The sequence below is a fragment of the Mandrillus leucophaeus genome, unplaced genomic scaffold (assembly GCF_000951045.1).
Source record: "Mandrillus leucophaeus isolate KB7577 unplaced genomic scaffold, Mleu.le_1.0 Scaffold25, whole genome shotgun sequence".
Lineage (NCBI taxonomy): Eukaryota > Metazoa > Chordata > Mammalia > Primates > Cercopithecidae > Mandrillus > Mandrillus leucophaeus.
This window is the reverse complement of record NW_012102587.1, coordinates 6051027-6076528: the sequence shown is the minus strand read 5'-3', so window position 1 is coordinate 6076528 and position 25502 is coordinate 6051027. Positions and strand designations below refer to the sequence as shown.

The following is a 25502-nucleotide window of genomic DNA, read 5'->3' as shown; positions in this document are numbered from 1 at the left end:
AAATAAACAGTCAACCTGAAATCTTTCCCAAGGAAGAAAATAAAAAATAAGGTTATTTACATAAGAATTTCCCACACACAATCCTCACTAAAAGAAAATTTAAAAGGCATATGCCAGCAAGAAGAAAAACATATTCAGAAAGTAGCCATGGGAATCGAAAGAGAATGGCAAACACCAAAATGAATTACATATGTTGGTAAATTTAATTAAGTAACCATTTTTAAAAGTCAGTATTTTTTGTTGTTTAAGCTAAAGCTACAACTCAACATAGCATATACAAGATGGAGGGGTAAGAAAGAGTCTTCAATAGGCAGGTAGGGCTGACCGCACTGTATTTGGGAGGATAGAAATACTAGATATGTGTAGACTTTGTTGGGAATTTTCAAGAAGTAAGATTTTTTTTTTTTTTTTTTTTTTTGACAGGGCCTGTGCTCTGTCACCCAGGCTGGAGTGCAGTGATGTGATCTTGGCTCACTGGAACCTCTGCTTTCCAGGCTCCAGCCATTTGCCCATCTCAGCCTCCCAAGCAGCTGGGACTATAGATACATGCAACTGCACCCAGCTAATTTTTATATTTTTTGTAGAGATGGGGTTTTGCTACATTGCCCAGGCTGGTCTTGAAGTCCTGAGTTCAAGTGGTCCGCCCGCCTCAGCCTCCCAAAGTGCTTGGATTACAGGCATGAGCCACAGCACCCAGCTGTCAATAAGATATATCTTTTAAAAATTTAGAGTAATAATTAAAATCATAGAAATGCAATCTGTAGCTGCCAAGTCATAGGAGGAAAAAAAGTAGAAATATAAAAGCAATCAGTCCAGCAAGAGGCAAAAGAACAAAAATGAAGCAAAGATGTTTTTTAGAAAACACAAAACAAGGTGGTAGAAATAAGTTCAAATATATCTATTATTAATTGTAACAAATGAAAACAGATTAAATTCACCTATTAAAAGGAAAAGATTATCCCACCTGCTAAACATTTTTTAATCCAGCTATATCCTACTTTCTGGAGACACACCTAAAATAAAACTTTTCAGGAAGTTTGAAAATGAAGGAATGGAAGAAGTATGTATACCAAGCAAATTTTAACAAAAAGAAAACTCCTTCATGATTAAGTGGAAAAAAAGCTTAGAAATAGATAGAAGAAAATTTCCTTGACCTGATAAAGGCTGTCACAAACTTTCTAGAAACATCATTCTTAGTGGTAAAAATTAAAGTATTTCCAATAAAGTCAAAATAAGAAAAAGATGCTCTTCACTTCAATTCAGTATTATACTAGAAGTCATCAATGCAATGATCAGAAAAAAATATATGAGTTTTAAGAGTTGGAAAAGTAAATAGGAAAGAGTCTCTCTCTTTTTTTTTTTTTTTTTTTTCCTGTTAGATTTTATGACTTACACTGGGATTACAGGTGCAAGCCACTGTGCCTGGCCTAGACTGTATAATTTTCTACATAGAAAATCTGAAGAAATCTACATATAAACTTTTACAACCCATAAAAGACTTTAGCAGGGTTTTAGATCAAAATCCAAAAGTAGCATTGCAATACACTAGTACTAATGAATTATAAAAGACAAACATTCCATTCACTATGTCACAGAAGCTATAAGATACCTGGTGCTATGGTTTGAATGTTTGTTTCCCCCTCAAAATGCATGTGTTTAAATCTAACCCCCAAGGTGATATATTAGGAAGTGGGGCCTTTGGGAGGTGATGAAGCCATGAGGGCAAAGCCCTCATGAACAGGATTAGTGTCCTTATAAAAGAGATCTGGAGAGCTCCATAGCCCCTTCCATTATGCAAAGACACAGTGAAAAGATGGTCATCTATGAACCAGGAAGTGGGTCTGCACCAGACACCAAATCTGGCAGCACCTTGATCTTAGACTTCCCGGCCTCCAGAACCGTGAGGAATAAATTTCTGTTGTTCATAAGCCACCCAGTCTATGGTATTCTGTGATAGCAACCCAAACATACCAAAACACCTAGGGAAAAACTTAACCAAAATGTGTAAACTCACTATGGAGACACTTACAAAATTTGACTGAGGACATAAAATTAAACCTTAATAAATTAGAGACATACCGTGTTTATAGTTTAGAACAGATTTCAATTTTCTCCAAAACAATGATTGATAAAACTGACTACCTTAAAATTAAAACTTTATGTCCAACAAAAAACACCACAAATAAATCAAAAAATAAACTATGGTTTGGAAAAGATACTTGTAATGCATATAATTAACTAAATTAATATTAGAATTTACAAATGAGGCCCGGCATGGTGGCTCATGCATGTAATCCCAGCATTTTGGGAGGCCAAGGCAAGAGGATCACTTGAGTCCAGGAGTTTGAGACAAGCTTGGGAACATAGTGGGAACTCATTTCTACAAAAAATTTAAAAACTAGTTAGGCATGGTGGTGCACACCTGTGGTCCCAGCTACTCAGGAGACTGAGGTGGGAGGATCACTTGAGCCCAGAACATCAAGGCTGCAGTGAGCTATGATTATGCCACTGCCCTCCAGACTGGGTGACAAAGTGAGACTCTGTCTCAAAAAAAAAAAAAAAAAAGAATTTACAAATGAATAAGAGAACAAAACAACTGAATAGAGAAATGGGCAAAGGATATGCACAGGCAATTCACAGGAGAGGGAACCCAAATGAATAAATAGGAACAGAAACTTAACCTCAAAAGAATGAGAATGAAAGTGAAATGAGATGCCATTTCACCTCCAACAGGTTGACAGACGTTAAAATGCCTGAGAATCCTAAATGTTGGTAAGCAACAGAAACTCTCCTATTCTGCTAGTAAAAGTGTAAATTGGTAAAGGGCTTTGAAAAATATTTTAGTCGTATCTAGTGAATTTAATATTTTTACTTTGCTACTAACCAGAAATCCCATTTGGGGTTATTCCTAAAGTAGCTCTACTGCAGGTGCACGTGGAGTCATGCAGTAGGATCTTCACTGCCACACTGCAATAGTGAAAAAATGCAGACAACCTAAATGCCCATCAACAGGAGAGTGGCTGAATAAAGTGTGGTATGATTATATAATGGAATACTCTTCACTAGTTAAAATGAATGAACAGACCTTTACATATTTCCATGGATGAGTCTCAAAATCATAGTGTTGAGCAAAAGTAACAAGTTTCAGAGCAATATTGTTAAAAACAAACAATATACTATATATTTTATGCATACCACATATTGTATGCATACATATGTAAGTAATTACTAGAATGCATGAGAATGGTAGAACAGTGAATACAGGGTAGGGGTCACTTATAAAATTTGATTGAGGACATAAAATTAAACCTGAATAAATTAGAGACATGCCATGTTCATAGTTTGGAACAGATTTTAATTTTCTCCAAAATAAAGATTGATAAAACTGACTATCTTAAAGAAGGGAGGAAGAGAGAGAATTGGGGAAGGAGCTACAGGGAGCTTCAACTGTTTTGTAATGTTTTAGTTCTTTAAAAACATAATGCTGATATGCCCAAAGCAAAAGATTTGTTAGAGCTCAGTAGTAGATAAAGGAGTTGTTATTTTATTGTTCTTTACATTTTTCTTTATATTTGAATTATTTCACAGATTTTTTAAAGATAGTGAATTTTAAAGCCAAATAAAAATGTTTTGGCATAATTTTAAAAGCCACATGTGAGTTATATCATATCCCCAAAATTGCTACTGAAAGAAAGGGTTATTTTGCTTCACACCAACAAATATTTGTTGAGCCTTTGGTCCATGCGACACTCTGGGATACACTGGAGACCCAAATGGACTTGGTCTCTGCCTTCATAGGACTCTGAATCTCCAGGGAAGACAGACTCTGGGCAGGCAGGGAAGCCTGTCATTATTGGAGACGTCCACAGACAGATGGGTTCGGATGGGTCCTGCCCAGAAAGTAGAGCCCAGCTGGCCTGGCAGCTCTGCTCAAACCAGATTACAACTGTGTTCTCCTGGGAATATGAACTGGAAAATGAGAGGGGATGGGCAGTTGGCAGGGAGGCCAGAAGCTAAAAGGATAAGAGGCAGGGTCAACCTCGAGGCAGGAGGGCTGTGATGGGGTGAGGGCTCAGAAGGCGTGGGGTAGAGAAGAGATGTACAGAGTCAAAGATGAAGCTAGCTGGTGGCTGAAGGAGAAGGGAGGGGGTGCAAACAGATCAGAAATGCAGGGAGTGGATTGGTCACTTGAAAGGAGGCACTTGACTTCCTACTGCTGCAAGGGGACCCGATAACCTGCCCCCAGCACTGCATAGGACGTAGAATTACCGTGGAGACTCTGCTCCCCCAGGCAGTCAACTCTGGCTGACTTGGATTGCCCTGATGGAAGGACAGGACTTTATGGGAAGCATGGGGCACTCCAAGAAATGCTACCGCTGCCACAGCTCCTGGGGTGCTGTAAGCAACAGCTTCAAGCTAGCTTAGAAGTCTGCCTTGTCTTGGGGTGACAGACCATTTCTGAGTACATAGACCTCCTCCACGTTCTCTAATGGTTGCTGGACTTCTGACCAAATAAAGAGTACCTAGCCTATTTCAATCAAGCACAGCCCAAGGTGTGATTTCTTCCATGCTGTCCCATCCAGGCTCTGTGAAAGGCCAGGGGTCTCCCAGGCTTTCTATAAGCCCATCTGTTTGGCCTTTCCTTGGTTCGGTGAGGCCGAGCTGTGTGGTAGAGACTGCCTTTTCCCTATCACTGCAACTCTGGAAGATAAACCTAACAGTACTCGAGGGGTAGCAAGGACAGTGGTGTGAGGAGTATGGACACCCAGCACAATCGACTGCGTTAAATCCCGGTTCTGCCACTAACTACATCACCTCGTGTGGCACACTTACCCTCTCTTGTGCCTCAGTTTCCTCTTCTGTAAGTGGGGATAATCACGGCACCATCTCATAGGATTAAAATAGTTACTACATGGAAAATGCATGGGATTACTCCTGGCACACAGGAAGTGCCAGATCAGCATTGGCAGTCATCATCGTTTATTACATAACTTAAGTCTTCATTCCTTGCTACCGAAAGAACCAGCAATACAGAAAAATAATATTTTTATTTTCTTTTTTGTTTTGCAGCAAAAGTTATGTTATTCCTTTGCAGTGCAGCTGCCCTGTAGATTTTGAGTTCTATATCACTTTGATTCAGTCTCATCAAGCCTTTGCTATTGAGCCAACATCAGGTAAGGAGTGTGAAGATTTCAGGTTTCCTGGCTCATGCCTGTAATCCCAGCACTTTGGGAGGCCGAGGCGGGCGGATCACGAGATCAGGAGATCGAGACCATCCTGGCTAGCACAGTGAAACCCCGTCTCTACTAAAAATACAAAAAATTAGCCGGGTGTGGTGGTGGGCGCCTGTAGTCCCAGCTGCTCTGGAGGCTGAGGCAGGAGAATGGTGTGAACCCAGGAGGCAGAGCTTGCAGTGAGCGGAGATCACGCCACTGCACTCCAGCATGGGCAACAGAGCGAGACTCCATTTCAAAAAAAAAAAAAAATTTTCAAGTTTCCAATTTCTTTTGAGTTCTCAGGTCAAAGAGAGGATTTGAAAAGTAGGTGTCAAGTTCTAAAAACAAGAATAAGCTGCACTCAAAAGTTACATTTTCAAACACATAACAGTAATGAATTTTACGCATAACTGACATGATGTAAAATGGAATTGGACACGTCAGAAAAATGACACTTTGGGATCATTTGTATCATGCAGATAATTTTTAATAATGTTCAGGTAAGTTTCTTCCAAGATCGAAACTTAAAATCGGAAATTGATCCATTTCCATTCTACGTTTGGCTCCTGGTGCATCCTTGGTTTTATATCCACCTTATAATTCAATATCAGATAAAATAGGAATCTTCTTTCTTCCAGAGCTTTTAGAATCTTAGTGAAGGGTCTGATGAATTTGTCTCATCTGTGGTGTGGACAGTATGTTTTTGCATGCCCCAGAGGACATAGATCGCTAGGCTGCTAAGGACATTTGAAAGTGAGATTTTACACCTAAAGTAATCTCTGCTTCCCAGGTCCTGTCTCTTGATATTTAGGTTTGGGATTCAAGTATCTGTCCACAGTGGTCTACTGTGGTCTACTGTGGACAGATATTTAAAATCGTTAAATTTAAACAATTTAACAATTGCTAAAATGGTTTTAAGTCTACGTATTCATTTGTTTACAACTCTTTCAGTACTGCAAGTACATATTGTGTCCGACAAATGAGTGTTTAAAGCAGAAACTGTGAATTAATTCTAAATTATGAAATGTACATAGATTATTTTCTAGAGGACCAGGAGCCATTCTGAGATTTTTTAAAAATATAAGGTAACCACTGTTTACATTGCAAAAAAACAGGACTTGATTCTCTTTTCAGAGAGAAGAGGCTTATTATTTTCAGCTGTGTGGGCCTGAAAAAGAAGGGAAAATAAGTGGTCACTAAAATTATACTAAACAAGATAATATTTCAGATGTTAAGTATAGTTGATATTCTCACAGTAGGTTTCCTGTGGGTCCCTGCCCCTCTGATGGTCCATAATTCTGTTAAGTTCCATGGGCAGAAGGGACCACTACAATTTCTGAGCAGTCATGATGGGAGCTGTTTTAGACAGGTCAGCGTGCAGGTTTACAGGTATGACTGAGGTGGGTACAGACAGGAGTCCAGGAATTCGTGGTGTTGGAATGAACTCACATAGCACTTGAGATCAGTAACCAGGAAAAGGAAGAAAAACTTAACAGCTTATGGCCTAGCCATACTTCTCTGAAAAACAGTGACCTAAGACTCAGAATATTAATTTACCCAGAGGGTTTTGAAACACAACCTATTCAAAATCAGGGTAGTACGTAGATCATAAAATACAGCATTAAGCAGAATTGACTGACAACTATGTATGACACACTTAAAAAAATCATGCAGGCCTTTCCCCCAGTGCTCGGATTATAAAATGCGGAGCCACATAATTCAGACAAATGCATGATACATGAAATACTTTGTCTGATTCATCAGATAAGAGTTTGTGGTTGTTTGGTACTTTATTTATTACTTAATATTTTAAATTTGTCCTTTAAGTGAAATTAAATTGAATATACCAGTTTGGAGTTGAGAGAGAGGGGAGTGCTAGGGACATACACTTGGGTGTCACTGGGTGTTGTACATTTATTTGTACAGCCATGGCACTGGACGTGAGGTCACCTTGGGAGTGAATGTGGATAGAGAAGTGGACCAAGGACCGCTCAGACACTCAGAGGACAGCAAGGGGAAGCGGATCCAGGAACAAAGAAAGACCAAGGAAGAAAATCTGGAAAGTGCAGTGCAAAAGAAGAGAATGAAGGAAAGAAGGAAAGAAGCCCGGCCAGCCAGGGCTCGTGATCCTTGGGATCCGTCTTTTGCTGGTTTGAATGACCTGCATTGTGTGGATGGTGCTGCTGATGTGGCATTCCATACGGGTCTCATGGGCTCTGCCCTTCAGCCTCCTCGGTAGCTATTTTATGAATCTCAGGCCATCGTTGCTCCACCAGTCTCAGGAACGTTCTTGTTTTGGTTCCCACTTTGATGATGTATCAGTACATCTTTGGCTGTTACACTTTTGAGGTTCCAGAATTTCACCTGCAGTGAAGAAAGCCTTGGCTACATGGAGAGTGAGTGCGGCTCTGACAATCTTTGTGCTCACTGGGCTCCTGACTTGCCAGGTATTTGGCTTGACTCGGAGGCCATACAACTGGACAGTCATGGATGGCTTTTTGGCCACAAGGCATTATTGCCTCCGTTTTACAAACTGGGTTCAGATAGACTCAGAAACTGGGCTAATTTTACACAGTTAGCATGTGTATTTGTAGACACTGTTTCAAGCACATGTTTGGTAACTGATTTCTAAAAGACTTGGGACATCCGTAGTCTGCTATGTTATGAAGCCATATCTTCTCTAGGAACTAGAAGCATCATCTATGCATACCTTCCCGGCATGTTATGCTCAAGTTTGCCAAATGAAAACACAATTTGAATCAAGCTATTAATAATTCTATTTATAAGGTATGCCCTCAACTTTAACTCAACTGGCCATCGTTAAGATGCCGGTGTGCCCTGTAGTTGTCAAAAGCTCGACCTGCTGTTGTTGGGGCCAAGATATTCCTGAGACTGGAGAAAATGAATAAAAGATTTTATGACCTTCCTGTACTGCTGACAAGAAATCATGTGCAACCAAAACTTCAAGAACACTCTGTTGATAATTTTGGAAGAGCCAGCAATACATGACTTTGGCCAAGATTTTTTTTTCCGTGAACTCTGAAGAGAAGTATTGACCAAGATCTTATTAGCATCGGAGATCAGGCAAATGGCACAAAAAAATTGTTGAACTTGTCTACTTATCACTATTTTGTGATCCTGGGCATTCCCTTGTTGTCACATGTGCTAAGGAAGAATTCATCTAACTCATATAAATGGTAAATTATAGCATTAAATGACTGGCTAAGCAAGACTTCCTTGGGGGCTGTTGCTTAGAGTTCTTATATAAAGTTTCAATAAGTTCATTCTCTCTTTTTTTAATTATAAGAAATATATAAGCCACTTACAAATAATTTTATATTTTGCATTTTCTTCTGAAATGCACATTTTTTTACAACTTTATATCAGTTTGGGAATAAACCCCAGAGCCTCTGCCCTTGCTTTGGCCTCAAACCACTTTTTGGTTCTAGACATTACCTGGGGGCCACCAATCCAGCAGGAAGCACCTTCTAGCAAAGAACAAATTCCCATCCTCCAGCATGAGCACAAAGACACCAAGAGCAGGGTAACCTGCCTGTCGAGGTTCAAAGTACTCTCATGCAACACCTGCTCTGAGCAGCCTGTCTGGACTTGCCTATAGTCCAATCATGCCATCTCAGCTGGGCTCAGCCATACTCCTGGCTGTACCTGCCACTGTGCTGTCCACACACCAGCATTTACCCACTTATATTTTGAAAGGGAGCATGTGCTGGTTCCTTTTTGCCTCTTTTTTCTCCAAAGGCCCATTGACCCCTGGCTGAGGTAGTTTATCACATAATAAGCCCTACCTGCAGGGTCCAGCAGCCTTTGGGAATCCAGGGCAGAGCCTTTACATCCACAGGGGAAAATGATGAGGGGAGGTTTCGCCTACTTCTCCTCCCTGCCTCACTGTACTCCTGCGGACAGGTGAGACAGAAGGCCCCCAAACCCCAGCACAAACTGTGCAGGGGACAGATCAGGATTGTCAGGGGGAGGGTAAGACTGGGTCTCCCGCACACAGCGCAGGCCCCCATAAAATGCTTCTTGCTGGTAGTTAGGACCATGATGAACAGACTCATCTCAGAAAACGTATACTGGCCATATGTCTGCTTACAGAAATGACAACAGGCAGGTCTTTGGCAAGGTTCACTTCCAACAAGTAATGGAAATTAGTGCGATAACCAGCAAAGGGCCTCTGATAATGATAGCCTTCCGGGTCAGCAAATGGAGGAACAGCCGGGGGCCATATGCAGGGTTGGAAAAGAGTCCTCATGAGAGGTAAAATCGAGAGATCAAACCTTTAAAAGATTTTCCAAAGCACCAAACCCAACAGTGAGGAAGGGGAGAATAATTAGGGATAGTTAATATATGAGATGCAAATGAGTTCGCTAGCTTTTAGAGGATGTAGGTAATTAATGACACACTGAAGAAGTCAGGAAAAGCTGGACAGACAGGTGGCAATTTTCTATCACGTTGGTAGCAATGGTCAGTTTTACCTGGTGCTCAATATACCCTTGATGGGTGTCTGGTTGCACACAGCATGGCTGGCGTGATGTTCATAATTGCTTCTATTTACTGATTGTTAGCGACATGCCAGGTGCTGTGCTAAGCACATCACATGCACTATCTCATTGAATTCCATAACCCTGTCCAAGAGGACCATTTGACGGGCTGTCGTTCTGGGCTGGTTGAGCTCAGTTGACCACAGCCGCAGCCAGTGAACTTGACCCAGAGGACAATGCCTGTACCTTAACGAAACTCTTACCTCACACCTCTACTGCGCATACAGAAGTGCTTGTTCCAGCAAAGCCAGGAAGAAGTCAGAGATGGTTTGGCCCAGCCTCTTACCCTGCTGGGAAAGCCAGTCTTCCAGGAGGCTGGAAGAGAATGCGGCTTTCATGATAGACAGCAGGCACTTCTGCGGGTCCCACAACGCTGGTCTGGGGTAGGTGCCATGCCAGAAAACAGGCCACAGCAACAGGAAAAAAAGAGCCACTCCAGGTGTAAATAAGTATAGAAGAAATTAGGTTCAGCAAATATAAATATTTCTTTAAAAATGTCTTTATAGAAAATGAAATGTGTTTATTTTTAAAAAATTAAAACACTGAGCCAGGCGCGGTGGCTCACGCCTGTAATCCCAGCATTTTGGGAGGCCGAGGCGGGTGGATCATAAGGTCAGGAGATCGAGACCATGGTGAAACCCCGTCTCTATTAAAAAATACAAAAAATTAGCCGGGCGTGGTGGCGGCGCCTGTAGTCCCAGCTACTCAGGAGGCTGAGGCAGGAGAATGGCGGGAACCTGGGAGGTGGAGCTTGCAGTGAGCCAAGATCGCGCCACTGCACTCCAGCCTGGGCGACAGAGTGAGACCCCATCTCAAAAAAAAAAAAAAAAAAAATTAAAACACTGAAGAAAAGTACCAAATCCCAGTTGAAAAAACTTTACCGAGAATCTCACCACTCCAGAAATAACTATCATGAACATTGAACTATTCCTGCAGATACCTCTCTGTGCTTATGTACAAAGAGGAGAAAGAGGAAGGCTGGAGGCATACACTGATGCAGAGACACAGAATACTACAAGAAAACTTGGATCATATGATATGTAAAAATGCTGTTACTTGATATTGACTGAAGAAAAACAAGTGAAGCTAAAAGGAATTGGTGGACTTCCTTGGTATATGCAATATTCATTCCTAAAATTTGTTGCTGAAATTAAGAAAAGAGATCATGAGAGCGTTAAGAGGTCAGAGCCACTGTCTTCTTCATCTGTGTGCCTCATCTTCAACTGGAATCTTGGCCATGGAAAACGGGAAACAGCATGCGTGCACTCTCTCCCTTCCCTCTTGGAACTCCCGGCTTTGTCATACCCTTCTATGTTGTCTATAGCATTTATATTCTCTTTTGTGACCATGAATGCCGTAGCTCTTTAGTTTCTATTGAAATGGAGCCACAGATTTCACCTCTATGCTTCATTCCATGTTCTCTACATTCCCAAATTCTTCACTTGGGTTTTTCTGGCTGTCTGGATGCTGTCACCTAGTGGCGTGTTAACCAGAGGCTCCTGGGGCCGCATGCCTGAGTGCCCGCATGTTTGACAGTGTCTCTCTGCTGTCTGCAATCTTGAAAGACAACCTAGAGGTATAACAGTCTTGGTTTCCAACTTGGTCTGTCTCAGAACTTGGTGGACCTTGCTGATTGTCCCCGGCTTTGGCTTTGCTAGGAATTTGGAGGCTGGGCTGAGTTGTTCCCCATCGAAGGTGAATTCTGGATGCCCTCAGAAATTTTATTTTTAGTCTTGAGGTTAAGCAATTCACCAGGATATGTCTTGGTGTTTTTCTGCATCATTTTTGTCCCCTGGAACGTGGCATGTCCTTTTTGATCTGGAGAAAAATGACTTTTGTTATTTTGGGAAATGTTTCAACTCGTAAAACCTTGAATGTTTTCATGTTCTATTTGCTTTGTTCTCTTCCTCAGGAATACCAATTATGTGTGTATATTGGTTCTCCTTTGCCTTCAGTATCTATTATCTGCTTTAAAATAATTTCATTTTGTGTGGATTTCCCATTCCTACCTGCCACATCCTTACCTGTGTTTTCAGTGTGTGTGTGTGTGTGTGTGTGCACGTATGTGGTGTTTGCATGACTGTGATGTATATATATGAGTGCGTGTTTATTGTTGTTCTTTTGCTGAAGTTTCCACCTCAGTGCCTGTGTTAGTCTGTGTGTTGCTATAAAGGAATATCTGAAGCTTGGTAATTTATTTTTTAAAAAAGAGGTTTAGTTGGGTCTGCAGGATGTACAGGAAGCATGGTGCTGGCATCTGCTCCTAGTGAGGCCTCAGGAAGCTTCTAACTATGGCAGAAGGCAAAAGGAGAGCAGACAGTATCAGATGGTGAGAGAGGGAGCAAGAGAGAGGTGGGGAGGTGCAGGTTCTTTAAACACCAGCTCTTGTGTGAACTCAGGGCAAGAACTCACTCATCAGCAAGAGATGGTGCTCAGCCATTCATAAGGGATCCACCCACATGACCCAACACCTTCCACCAGGCCCCACCTCCAACAATGGGAATCACATTTCAACATGAGATTTGCAGGGGACAAACATCCAAACCATATCATACGGTTCCTTTTTCCATGCATTTCCTGAGCTCTACCAGTTCTCTTTTCGTCTCCTTCGAGTGTGTTCTTACATTGCTTCCTTGAATTCTGTTGACTGTTCCTGTGACAAGGCCATACTGTCTGTTTTCTTTAAGACTCTGGTGAACAACCTGTGTCCTGAGGTTGTCCTCTTATCATGCGTATTTTTTTTGAAACAGAGTCTCGCTCTGTCACCAGGCTGGAGTGCAGTGGCGTAATCTTGGCTCACTGCAACCTCTGCCTCCCGGGTTCAAGTGATCCTCCTGCCTCAGCCTCCTGAGTGGCTGGGACTATAGGCACCCCCCACCACGCCCGGCTAATTTTGTTGTTGTTATTGTTGTATTTTTAGTAGAGATGGGGTTTTACCATATTGTTCAGGCTAGTCTTGAACTCCTGACCTCGTGATCCACCCTCCTCGGCCTCCCAAAGTGCTGGGATTACAGGTGTGAGCCACCGCACCCAGTCATCATGTGTATTCTTTATGTGATTTTGTTTCTGTTCCTCTCCTCCTTCAAAAAGTATTAATTTTTAATTTTGCAGTTTACATGTACAGCACCTGTGATGTTCTATTCAGCACTCTGCTTAATGTTGAGTAGAGCCTGCCACCAGCAAAAGAATAATATGGAAGAAGAGATAATAATTTGAAGAGCTAATGCTTACATCATGCTTACCATGTGCCAGACACTACTCTGGATGCATAAACTCATTTAATACCCCAACAACTCTTATGAAGTGGATTCTATTATTCTGTCCACTTTGCTGATGAGGAAGGTGAGGCACGGAGTGTTATGCAGGTTGCACAAGGGCACAGAGTTCGGAAGCAGCAGAGCTGGGGTTGCAATGCAGGGAACCCAGCCCCACAGTCTGTGTGTTCAAGCCTTCTGAGAGAATGTCTCCCATCTCTGCTCAGTGGTCACGAGGGCTGGTGGCTCCCAGGAGAGTCACCTGTGCTGTGTACTGCTGTGCAGTGGTCATGACTCTCCTTTCTCCCTACCAGGTCACTTTCAGCACCTTCTGAACTGGGTCCAAGGTCACGGACAGCGGGCATGGTATGGCAGCATAGCTGCTTCTCCAGCCCCTCCCCTACTGGTCTGTGATGCCAGGGTTTGGTCTCCTTTACCTCTGTCCCTGTTCAAGGCCCAGCCGTACTCCTACATTTTGTCACTTTAACCAAAGAGTAGTTGGAGACTTTTCCAGGGCTGTGACTCTTACTTTAGGGGAAATCTACACCTCTTGGTTCTCGGCATGCTCCCGTGTTTCAGTTTACAGGAGGTGGTAGTCGTGCTTTCTATTGTGCTTCAGGATTATAGCCACTTCCCTATTTAATAGATTTTTTTCCTTACCATTTTTATCCTTCTTTTCCTTATTGTTTTGTGATTTCGAAGAAGGGTAGTTGAGCTGAAGCTTTTCTTCACCGTCTTTTGCCAGAAATGCTCTGCGCTTGGTTTCTGCAGGGCTCCCCCGCTCCCTGTGGTCTTACATTCTTCATCCGTCCATTCATTCCATAAGTAACTACCAAGCGCCTGCTGGGCATCAGACACTGGTATAGGCGTTGGGTACTGCAGAGAGCAAGACAGACCTGGTCCCTGCTGTGTTGGAGCAGAGATGCCAATGGGGGCAGAGACGCAGGCCTGCAAACCAAAGACGTTGTCCAGAGTAAAAATGGTGGTGAGAAAAATAAGACATGATGATGTGACCAGACGACTGCTCTCGACTGGGTGATCGGGAAGAGCCTCTTGGAGGAAAAGTCATGTCGGCTTAGACCCAGTTAAAAAAAGGCACCAGACTTGGGAAGAGGGTTTCAAGCAGAGGAGGCAACCCACACAGGGCTGCAAGGCTGGAACAGGCTCGGCAATGGCTACATTCAAGGGAAAGATGACAGCCCATTGTGTACAGGGTGTGTGAGCAAGGGGAGGAGTGTGCGAGGCCTATTGGAGAGGCCGGAAGGGGTTCAAGGAGGGTGGGTGTTAGGATTGGCTTCTGAACGGGGTGGGAGTCTCCTGGAGAATTTGAAGCGGAGGGTGGCATGGCCTGATGCATATTTTAAAAGGTCTCTTTGGCTCCTGAGGGGAAGGAGGGTTGGAGTAGCACAAGGTGGGCGCAGGCCTCCCCTTCAGGAAGGAGCTGAGGTTGGCTCAGATGGGTGGTGACCTTGGAGATGGTAAGGGACAGATGGTGAGTGAATGGGCTCCAGCAGTGGGTGGTTGGGGGTGCGCTGTACTTCCTACAGCTCCTGGAGCAGGTTCTGAAGCCCCTCCAGTTGTCTTGCCCTCTACGGGTGCTGTCTCTGTGATGTCAGACACCAGTGCCTCTGTGCTGCACGCGTTGCTCCTGGCCAGCAGCTTATATACTTGATGGAAAGGGAATTCCTGGCCTGGCTTAACGCCCCGCCAGCATCCTCTACTCAGACTCCTTCTCCACATCCCCCCATCAGCGCAGGCATAGCCCTCAGGTTGTCTGATCTTGCTGCCAAGGTCTGCATTTTGGATATTTGATGTATAGAGATGAAATAGAAAGTCAGTAGATTCCGAAAGACTTGATTTTACCACTTATGTCTAGTTCCAGTCAAAAAAGCTTGCTGGAGGGAGAAAGGAATGAAAGATTAAAATAAGTTCCGGGGATTGTTAGCGTCTCAGTATGTGCACCACACGTGTCTTCATCTGCTGTGGCTGAGCAGGAGTTGTTCTTCCTGGGAAATTTAGACATGAACCGGTATCCAAAAGCCCTCGGGGCTTCTCTTTCACCTCTTCACGATAAGTGTCCAGGCCTATGTTTTAAACTACACTTTGTAGAGGTCGCCGAGTCCTTGTCTTCTGAGCTGTAGATTGCCAGCACTTGGCACCCTTGTGGAGCAAAAAGGAAACCTGGTGCTTTGGGATGCTCATCCCAGTGATTTGGCATCGTGAGGCAATTGTCTCTTTCTGTGTAAGAACTCAAACGGGTCAAGTGTAAGTTTTTCAAGGAAATATTTCTTCTTTCTGATATTTTAATGACAATTTAATACACAATAAATTGTTACTTGTTTTATTTAGCATAAGGACTGGGAAGGCCACATTTATAGGACACACACTATGTGCCAAGCATTATCCCAGACCCTGTACATTATTTTCTCCTTTAAGCCTTGTCCAGTTTTACAGATGAGAAAACTGAGCCTCAGCTAAGGCAGCCAAGCTGAGTTACACAGTTCATGTATAATCAAGCAAGGACTAAGTAAGGGTGTGTGTGGTGCTGGGGCCTCTCTCTCGCCCACACTCCATGGGCAGCAGCACGGGCTGGGGAGTGTGGCCACTGTGAGTGGGATAGTCGCCCTCCCTTCTGTAATCCAGTGAATCGAAAGCATGGTTAGAATGTGGATGATTTTAAAGCTAAATAGCTATTAATTTCCCAACATTAGCTTTGAGAGATCAAGTAGTTTACCCAAAGTCAACCAGCTAGAGGAACCCTAAATCTTGGAATATTAAAGCCAATATTTACAATGTCACCAGTACAGGGTGTCCGGGTTCTTGGCGCTTTGAACAAGGAATTGGACAAAATGCACAAAGCAAGGAAAGAATGAGGCAACAAAAGCAGAAATGTACTGAAAACAAAAGTATACTCCACAGGATGGGAGCCAGCGAGTATAGGGGCTCAAGAGCTGTGTTATAGAATTTTCTGGGGTTTAAATACCCTCTAGAGGTTTCCCATTGGTTACTTGATGTACACCCTGTGTAAATGAAGTAGTGACCACCAGTCGGAGCCTGAAGTGAAGTTACAAACTTAGACTCCTATGCTTTGGTTGCTTTCTGCAATCAATCAGAGATACTTTCCATTTTCCATCTGCCATGCAGAAAATGTTGGGGGGTTTTACAAAGGGAGTAGCCTCCAGTCCTTTGGTTACTTAGGTGCGGAGAGTTGGGGTTTTCCTTCTGATTTAGTTCTAGGAGGTCAGTGTGAATCGGCCTTAGGTTCCTTGTCTCCAGACCCTTTTCTGCCTCAGGAACACTGTGTGGATTGAATGGCTCTATGACAATTTAGGGAGAGTGATCTGTACTTTTTGAGATCTTTGAAGAAAAAATTATTTTAAAATTAAATAATTTTACGGTGCTAGTACAATGTTGTAGTAACACTGTCTGGACATGGGAAGGAAGAAATTTTTTTTAATGTTCCCCATCCTGGGCCTCACTGCCATAACAAGTAATGTGCTTTTGTTTTTCCATCTCCTTCCAATAACTTTTCATGTTAATGCACATGCTTTGTATAATTGTAGTCCAGGTGAAGACACGGTGGCATTTGCCATTATATTATTTTTCAGTGCTGTTACGTTTTCTTATGATACCCATCATATTCATCAACTAGGGTGTTCTTAGCCTTCAGTTGATTTCTGAGTTTTTTCCTCTTCTCTCTGTCTCTGCTCACCACCCTCCATGTCCTGTGATTCAACATTACCCCTGGTTATGTTAAGGGTGGTGATCTGAAACTGACCCAATGAAATTGGCCTGAAGTGTAAAAGAGCAATTTGGGCTTGTCTTTTCTTTTTTTTTTTTTTTGAGATGGAGTCTCACTCTGTTGCCCAGGCTGGAGTGCAGTGGCCGGATCTCAGCTCACTGCAAGCTCCGCCTCCCGGGGTCACGCCATTCTCCTGCCTCAGCCTCCCGAGTAGCTGGGACTACAGGCGCCCGCCACCTCGCCCGGCTAGTTTTTTGTATTTTTTAGTAGAGACGGGGTTTCACCGTGTTAGCCAGGATGGTCTTGATCTCCTGACCTCGTGATCCTCCCATCTCGGCCTCCCAAAGTGCTGGGATTACAGGCCTGAGCCACTGCGCCCGGCCTGGGCTTTTCTTAAGGAGGTAGTCATTGTTGGAGGTGGGGGTACCCTTCTCACTTTAAAAGCGTGAAACATGTTCTCCTTTGTCGCACTTTTAGTTTTGGCTGAGCAGTAAGCAGTAACTCCTTGGCACGCCTTTTACAGCTGCTAACATTTGATGATCCGCTGCTCCCTGTGAATGGAAAAAGCAGTGTACTCTGGTTGCCTAGACTACACCTTCACAGTGTGCTTTATGTATTAGGTCTGAGCTGGCAGCACTTAAAAATAAATCAGCCAGGTCAAGGCAAACATTAATCCTTGCTTCCAGAGCTTGTCCTTATTTTTTAAGTTAATGAGCTAGAGCAGAAGCAATAGAATGTTCTTATTTTAGAGCCCCGGATCAGTTTATGGGCTAAAGGGGGCTATTTTCTGACCAAGTGGGTGGTCAAAGTATTGAAGCCCCACACATGATGGAGAGTCACAGTTTGTCTCCAGCTGGTCTTAGGTTGGCTGGTGGACCCCGGGTCTTTAGCTGATTCCCTCCTCCCTGCAGTGGATTGTAGGGTCACTAGTGAGTATCACTGAAAGAGTTTGACTTCTGCTCTCAGGAACTTGATGAAGACCTGTTTCTGAAGCACTGTGCTGGGGATCCAGGAAGATATGAAAGCTATGGGGCTGGTGTCTGCCTTATGAACTTGATATCTAGTTGGGAGACAGGGAAACTTTGAAAGGTAACACATCAAGGGTACGCGAGTTCCGTAGGGCTGACAGAAGTTTCCTGTGGAGGGAGAGGCATGGATAGTTTGGTGTAATATGTAGGTTGATATAGGCTCTTAAGTTTGGGTTCATTCACTCATTCAACACGAATTTACTGAGCTGGGAATGCAGTAATGAGCAGGTGCCTGCTTTCCTAAAATTTACACTCTAACTAGGAGAAGGCAGATGGTAAATGCAGTAATTTCCGGGAGTAGGATGAAGCTAAAAGAAAATCTGGAGAGAGCTCTTCAGGCCTAGGGAATTGCAAGTGCCGAGCCAGTGCAGAGTGCAAAGCCAGCAGGAGCCAATGATAAGGGATTAGAGCCAAGGCTCTTTCCTTCTCATACCCCTGCTCCCACCTCTTCTCACAAGGGAGGCCTTTCCTTTCCACCCACTTGCTTCCCCATGCCCTGTTGGTATTCATGTCTTGACTTTATATTTTATGTTCATTTGTTTATGTTTTGCTGTCCCCAACTAGAATGTAAACTGTGAGATCTGGGATTTGTTTTGTTTATTGCTCTAACTCTAGTGCCTTCAACAGTGCCTGACACACAGTAAGCACTCAATAAGCACATGAATGGGTGAAGGAAAGGCCCATGTGGTTGGGCACAGGGAGAAGGGAGGGTCGCACAAGATTCAGGAAGCAGATGAATGTAAAGGAGGGCACGTATGGGAGACTGTGCAAGGCCTCCGCAGGGACAGTGGGAGGACCAGATGCACAGGAGCAGGTGGTCTCATCTAGAGAGCAAACCTATAAGAGCCTTCATTGGAAGTCAGAGAGAACATTCGTCCTCCAGTTACATTCTAGTTGGGGACAGCAATAAGTAAGTCAGTAACTAAATAAATAAATAAATAAATAAAATTGATCTTCCCTTTCTTCTCTTTTTCTCTCCACATTTGTTAGCACTTACTATGTTCCAAGCGCTTACTATGTTCCAAGCCCTGTCGACACCAGAGATACAACAGAAGGATTAGGCATGGTGTGATATTTGACTCTGGGGAGAATAGCAGTCCATCCTAAAGATTTGAAAAGAAAGAATCAAATTATACAAAAAAAGAAGTGAATTGTTTGGACACAAACTTGTATGTGTGTTCCTAGCTTTTCCTGTTGCTTACAGCATTAATATTGACATCTGGTAATTTGCGGACAGATGATAGTTCTGGGAGTTCATGTCTGAATCACTAATGCAGATTGATATGTATATATTTGTAGAAGTGATGCAATCAAATAATTATTGTAAAGGATGAATGTAGTAATTAATAAATAAGATCAATGTAAACATGCAGAAGTTGATTCACACGTATTTAATGAAAAAGCTACATAAGGATAATGGAAATACTGTACTTGTGCTTAGCATGGGAAGAATGTCCAGTTGGCCCTTGAACAGCATGGGTTTGAACTGCATGGGCCCACTTATATTCAGATTTTTTTTCAATAAAAGTTAAACTGAGTGTGTCTGCCTCTGCTTCCACCTCTTCTCCCTCTACCGCCCTTGAGACAGCAAGATCAATCCCTCCTCTCCCTCCTCCTCAGCCTATTCAACATGAAGACAAAGAAAATGAAGACCTTCGTGATGATCCACTTCCACTTAAGGAACAACAAATATGTTTTCTCTTCCTGATCATTTCCATAATAACATGTTCTTTTTTCTGGTTTATAGTAAATAATACGTACAACATATATAATGTGTGTTAATTGACTGCTTATGTTATCATTAAGGCTTCTGGTCAACAGTAGACTAGTAGTTAAGTGTTTGGGAAGCCAACAGTTATGTGTGGATTTTCAACTGTGTGGGGAGTCAGCGCCCCTAACCTCCGCATTGTCGGAGAGTCAGCTGTATTCGTGTGTGTGTCAGCCTCTGTGACTGGACTTGGCAAGAAGAAAGGGTATCACATTTTCTCATTTCTTTCCTCTCAGGAATAATTCCGGCTAATGGGAAGATGACTGTGACTATTAAGTTTACACCCTTCCAGTATGGGACTGCACAAATAAAAATGCAGTTATGGATTTCACAATTCAACTCTCAACCGTACGAATGTGTCTTCACCGGAACATGCTATCCCAACGTGGCCTTACCGTATGGCATCTTTGCAATGTTTTTGTTTATTCTTAACCCTTTCTCGAAAATCCAAGTCTTCCTTTCTTCCATTCTGTCTTTCTTGTAAAAGAATGTCCTCAAAAGGGTATTTAAAATGATGAGCCAACATAAAATATACTTTAAAACATAACAGAAATATAGAACGTATCTATGCTAGTTCCCGGAGTTGCTTCTGACAAGAAGGGAAGAAACAAGAAAAAGGGATTTTTGAGGGACACGTTTTTTCACTGATTACTACTGATGCACTGTTTGAATGGTTTACCATATGCATGTCTTATTGCCTATTCAAAAATGTGTACAATAGGGCCAGAACAACATAACTGTTTTTAAGGTTTCCATATAGTATTTCAATTAACTGAGTCCCTGATGTTTGCAGTGCCTATTGCAAAGCTCAGTGGGAAATGGCCCACAACCTCAAGAGACCAAAATAAGTCATATTACAAGTGATTTCACATGAGGCAGAGACAGAAATGTCTGAAAAACAGAAATGTTTGGAAAACACAGGAGGTTTTTCAAAGCACCATCAGACTAGTGAAGATGTGAAGTGGGATTAAGTTGTACTTCATAACAAATCCTTTCCGAACTTCCATTTCCATTTGAATATGAGCTTGTACTTTTACATCTCAGTACCTCTGGTTAACATCATGATTTTTTCTTATACCTACGATTTTTATAAAAATTAAAAGTTGCTGGGCGTGGTGACTCGCGCCTGTAATCCCAGCACTTTGGGAGGCTGAGGCGGGCAGATCACCTGAGGTCAGGCTTTCAAGACCAGCCTGGCCAACATGGTGAAACCCTGTCTCTACTAAAAATGCAAAAATTACCTGGGCGTGGTCACGTGTCTGTAATCCCAGCTACTTGGGAGGCTGAAGCAGGAGAATTGCTTGAACCTGGGAGGCAGAGATTGCAGTGAGCTGAGATCACGCCACTGCACTCCAGCCTGTGTGGCAGAGTGAGACATCGTCTCAAAAAAAAAGTTGTCACAGTATAAATACTAATCTTAGAAGATTCTGACAATTATTTTGAAAACGATGGGGAAATATCTTGCTTTTCCTCTTCTTTGCACATGGATACTCATCACATATTAACATCGTTAAGCATATTACAAGTGGAGTAGCAACCTTATACCAAAATATGAACTCACTCCATGATATCTTAGATATTTATATCATGATTTTCTTCCTAAAAATTCGAAGCAGCCTGAGTCAACTGTAGGGTATTAGTGTGGCCTGCTGAACCCAAATCCTGCAAATAACCGTCATTGAAATAAAATCACTCAGGCAACAAACGAGTAGAACTGAACACAGATTTTAAAACTGCTGATTTTTCTGGTGGCAAGTAACCAGGTGAGCAAAATGGTGTTTGCCACTTCACATCAGGTGCTACAATACTCAAATGACTTTCTTAAAGACATCGTATGAGTGCGATTTTTATTTGTATTTCCTTCCATAGCTGTGTTTTTACATGCACAACAGCACTGTATGACAGAAGCACCATACAAATGCAGGCTCACGCTATTTCTAAATTACTATGTTAGTATCTTATTTAGTATCCTCTTGACATTTTCAAGGACTATGTCTTAAGATCTGCATGTCTGTCCGAACTGCAAATAATATTATAATATATAAATTCTACCATGAAGGGAAAAAAAACTGGCTGTAGTTTGTGAACAGGAAAAATTACTGGCTATAGTGTTCTCTGAAATTTTCATAGATTGCTTTCTTCACTTCATTATAGAGTGTGTGATAGACTTACTCATGTCTAAATTTGGCACTGCCTAATTCCACATGTAACTGATTTATCATTTTCTTAGACCTCTTCATTTCCATCATCAACGTTGAGGATACTGTTTAGGAGGCTGCTTTTTAACATCCCCAGGTTTAGTTGCTCCCCAGTATTTAACAGCAGAAGTGGTGTCAAGGCTCCACTGAGATGGGGATGCCGAACCTCTGTTCACTACCTGGCTAAGCACCTCACCCTGCACATCAGAGCATGTTGGTGGGTATGAGTCTCACCAAGGGACAGGTTCTCCCATGCCCTGGGTTGTGCATGCTCTTACATGAAAGACGTTAAATTTGAGGTTGCTAACATAAGTTCCATACAGTGCAACCAGGCCTGTTCAGTGGGTGCTCAGTAAATACATATTAACCGTCAGAGTGAGTGAATGTTCACCTATTTTTATCTTATTTTTGTATGGTCACGGAAAACAAGTGTTTATCCTATAAAACAAGTGTTCACACGTGGATGCTTAAAGAAATGCTTCGCCTAAACTATTATGCCAAATTGGTACTGAACAAATAAATTTAAAAATGGTTATTTTCAAAATCATAACTTTGTCTTGTGTTGCGGAAAAATATAACTATTAAGATAAAAACAATTTCTAAAAAAAGAAAAAAAGAAATGCTTCATAGGTAGCGTTTCTGAATAGAACACAGTTCTACTGCATCTCATAATAGATAACCCGAATAGCTTCTGCAGGCTATTAGCTGCACTGTCTCTAACTACCCATGTCCAAAGTCAGTTTCTAATTACAGAAAAGAACCCAAACATTAATCTGAATCTCTTTTTGAAATATCTTGCTACAAACAATTGCATAATCATTCTTTTACTAGGAAGATAAATCAAGGTAAGTTTTTTTTTAATGTAATAAATCTAGCTATTGAAAACCAACAGGCTGGAAATAGATTATGCTAGACCTTGAGAGCATTTTTTAGCATGTCACGTTTTCAGTCAGTATGTTCTGTAAGAATGTAAGGCAATGCAACCCCAGCGCTTTGGGAGGCAGAGGTGGGCGGATCACAAGGTCAAGAGATGGAGACCATCCTGGCCAACATGGTGAAACCCCGTCTCTACTAAAAATACAAAAATTAGCTGGGTGTGGTGGTGCACGCCTGTAGTCCCAGGCACTCGGGAGCCTGAGGCAGGAGAATCGCTTGAACTCGGGAGGGAGAGGTTGCAGACAGCCGCGATCGTGCCACTGCACTCCAGCCTGATGATAGAGTGAGACCGTCTCAGAAAAAAAAAAAAGATTGTAAGGCAAAACAACCATTGGTGGGCTCCTTTGATATCTCTGATTATACTCTAATACACTGACATCACATTTATTTTAGTAGACCACTGTTGAGGCACACTTTTATTTTCAGTTTAGATATAATAAGGGACTTCAAGTTGTGGTGGTATCAGAAGGAACATACAAAATTAGGAACCTTGAGTTAATGACTTATTTACTAATTTAACATTTGTTTAAACCTATAGATTAGAAGAGTTTGAAAGGTTCAATACTCTTTCTAAGAAGGTAAACCTTCCTCCAGAAAAAGCAATGATGCATATAAATTTTCACCGACCACCAGCGAAGCTGCAGCCTCAGAAGGTGAAGGTACGATGGGCCTTGTCCTCAGTGTGATGAAAGGGTGACAGAATGGCAGAGTAATTGATTTCCCTATTGATTTGGTCTCTTAGGAAATTGAGTACCAGAACCTCAGATTTCCAGTAGATTTATCGAATCCATTTGCTGTGGCAACTGTTTTAAACCAAGAACCAGGAAAATTGAAGGTTAAAGAATTAAGAGAAGGTAACCAGTTGACTGGCCATAAAGCAGCCCCTGAGCCGAATGTGAAAGAGTTACTGCTTGTCATACTGATTACCTATGAAAAACAAAATTCGGTTAGATTGCTGTTATGCCTCGCCATTAGAAATCTGTTTTTCTCTCTGCACATTACTTTAATCTGATTACTGGTATAAACATTGTCTGCTCCTGCCTTCAGTTTTGGACCAGGGCACTGAAATTTCAAAAACGAGACAGATGAAGGAGGCACTCTTTGAACAGAAAGTCAGACAGGACATTCACGATGAGATGGAAAATCATCTTAAGTGGTAAATATTGAGCAATTATTTGTATCAAGTGACAGTACAGTTGTTTTTAGATGATGATCTTTTATAAATGAGAGACAGTAAAATGTAATAACATTTTAGGTACTTTGGAGAATTTAATGATTGTTTCTCTGCCAGTGGTCCTTCCACTTCAGTAGGAAGTTTCTATTAGGAATAAATATATGTGACCAAACCACGCTGTTTCCTAAATGTGACCAGTGGCAGGACCGGAGTGAATTGTGGGAGATGCTCCCTGCTCCTGCTGGCCACTCTGCTGGCACCCCTCAGCCCAGGACAGATCTGGGTGCCTTGGTCACCCCAAATCACACTCCCCTCATCCTCTACCTCAACCAGGAGCCCCTGTGCCTTGGGCTGTGTGCCCCAGATGCCTTCTGGGTAGCCCAGTGGGGTGAGGCTCTGGGGGGTTCCTAATGGAGGTTTTAAAACTGAGATGTGAGAATTCTTGTGCTTCTGTGCCCAAACTGGAAACTTTTTCACGATTTTTTTTTTAACCAGATCAGACCAAGCATATGCACATGTACATATTTAGCTGAAAAGTAAACTTTTTTTTTTTTTTTTTGAGAAAGGGTGTCACTCTGTCACCCTGGCTGGAGTGCAGTGTCACATCATGGTTGGCTGCATCCCCAGCCTCCCAGCCTAAAGTGAACCTCCCACTTCAGCCTCCCAAGTAGCTGGGAGCACAGATGCGCACCACCACACCCAGTTAATTTTTTTTTTCTGTTTTTTTTTTTTTTTTTTTAGAGATAGGGTCTCACTATGTTGCCCAGGTGAGACCCGATCCCCTGGGCTCAAGTATCCTCCTGCTTGACCTCCCAAAGTGCTGAGATTACAGGTCTGAGCCACTATGCCTGACCTAGAGTAAACTGGGCTGAAAAAGAGACTCTTGGAGCGTGTCATTGAGAGGCTGCCTTCTCCATGACCCAGCCTCCACCCCTCCTGACACATGAGAACGTGACCTCACCTGAAGCCCTCTGAAGGTGCCCACGGGGCTAGTCCCCTGTCTCTGGGGAAATGGCCCTTGTTTCCAACAGAAATCCTTTCTGCCTCGGCTTACGTCTATAGTTACGGTTCTGCCTCAGTTAATGGGAAGTACCCCAAGGAACTGAAAATTTTATGTTTATAAACACCTTTTCCCTATTATGAAAAACAGGTAGGTCATCATGATAGGAAACCTGAAAGCATGTTTTTTTACATGTAGAGAAGAAAAAAAAATCACGGTGATGTCACCACTCAGCAGTGACCAGTGACCACTGTCAATACTGGGGTTTTTGTTCTTTCTATGCATCTCTGTATCAGACCGGAAGTCACATCCCAGATCCCATTCTGAATGCTGTGTTGTTCCTTTAATATTTTTCCCAACTTTTTATGTTGAAAGATCTTAAACCCACATATACTTGACCTCGGTTCACTAATTGTTCACATTAGGACACATACACTCCCCTCACTCCACACGCATGCACACACATATCTGCATGCACATTTTCCCCCGAGCCATTTGCAAATAAATTGCAGACGTCAGGAATCTTCACGCCAAAATACCTCAGCATGTAGCTCCTAAGAACAAAGACATTCTTCAACATTATTGTAATCACTTCCAAGAGATTTCACACTGATACAATAATATTAT

At 42.5% G+C, this 25502-nt stretch overlaps 1 protein-coding gene across 1 annotated transcript in view; it reads left to right on the top strand.

Annotated features, from left to right (window-relative positions):
* The window catches only part of CFAP221 (cilia and flagella associated protein 221), a 129955-nt gene that overhangs the window by 33288 nt on the left and 71165 nt on the right, over positions 1-25502 (top strand). Inside the window, exons 7-11 of the mRNA XM_011983433.1 lie at positions 5071-5174; positions 19804-19963; positions 23240-23360; positions 23444-23555; positions 23749-23857. Coding sequence (XP_011838823.1) covers positions 5071-5174; positions 19804-19963; positions 23240-23360; positions 23444-23555; positions 23749-23857 — 606 coding nt within the window. The remainder of the gene's footprint in view (positions 1-5070; positions 5175-19803; positions 19964-23239; positions 23361-23443; positions 23556-23748; positions 23858-25502) is intronic.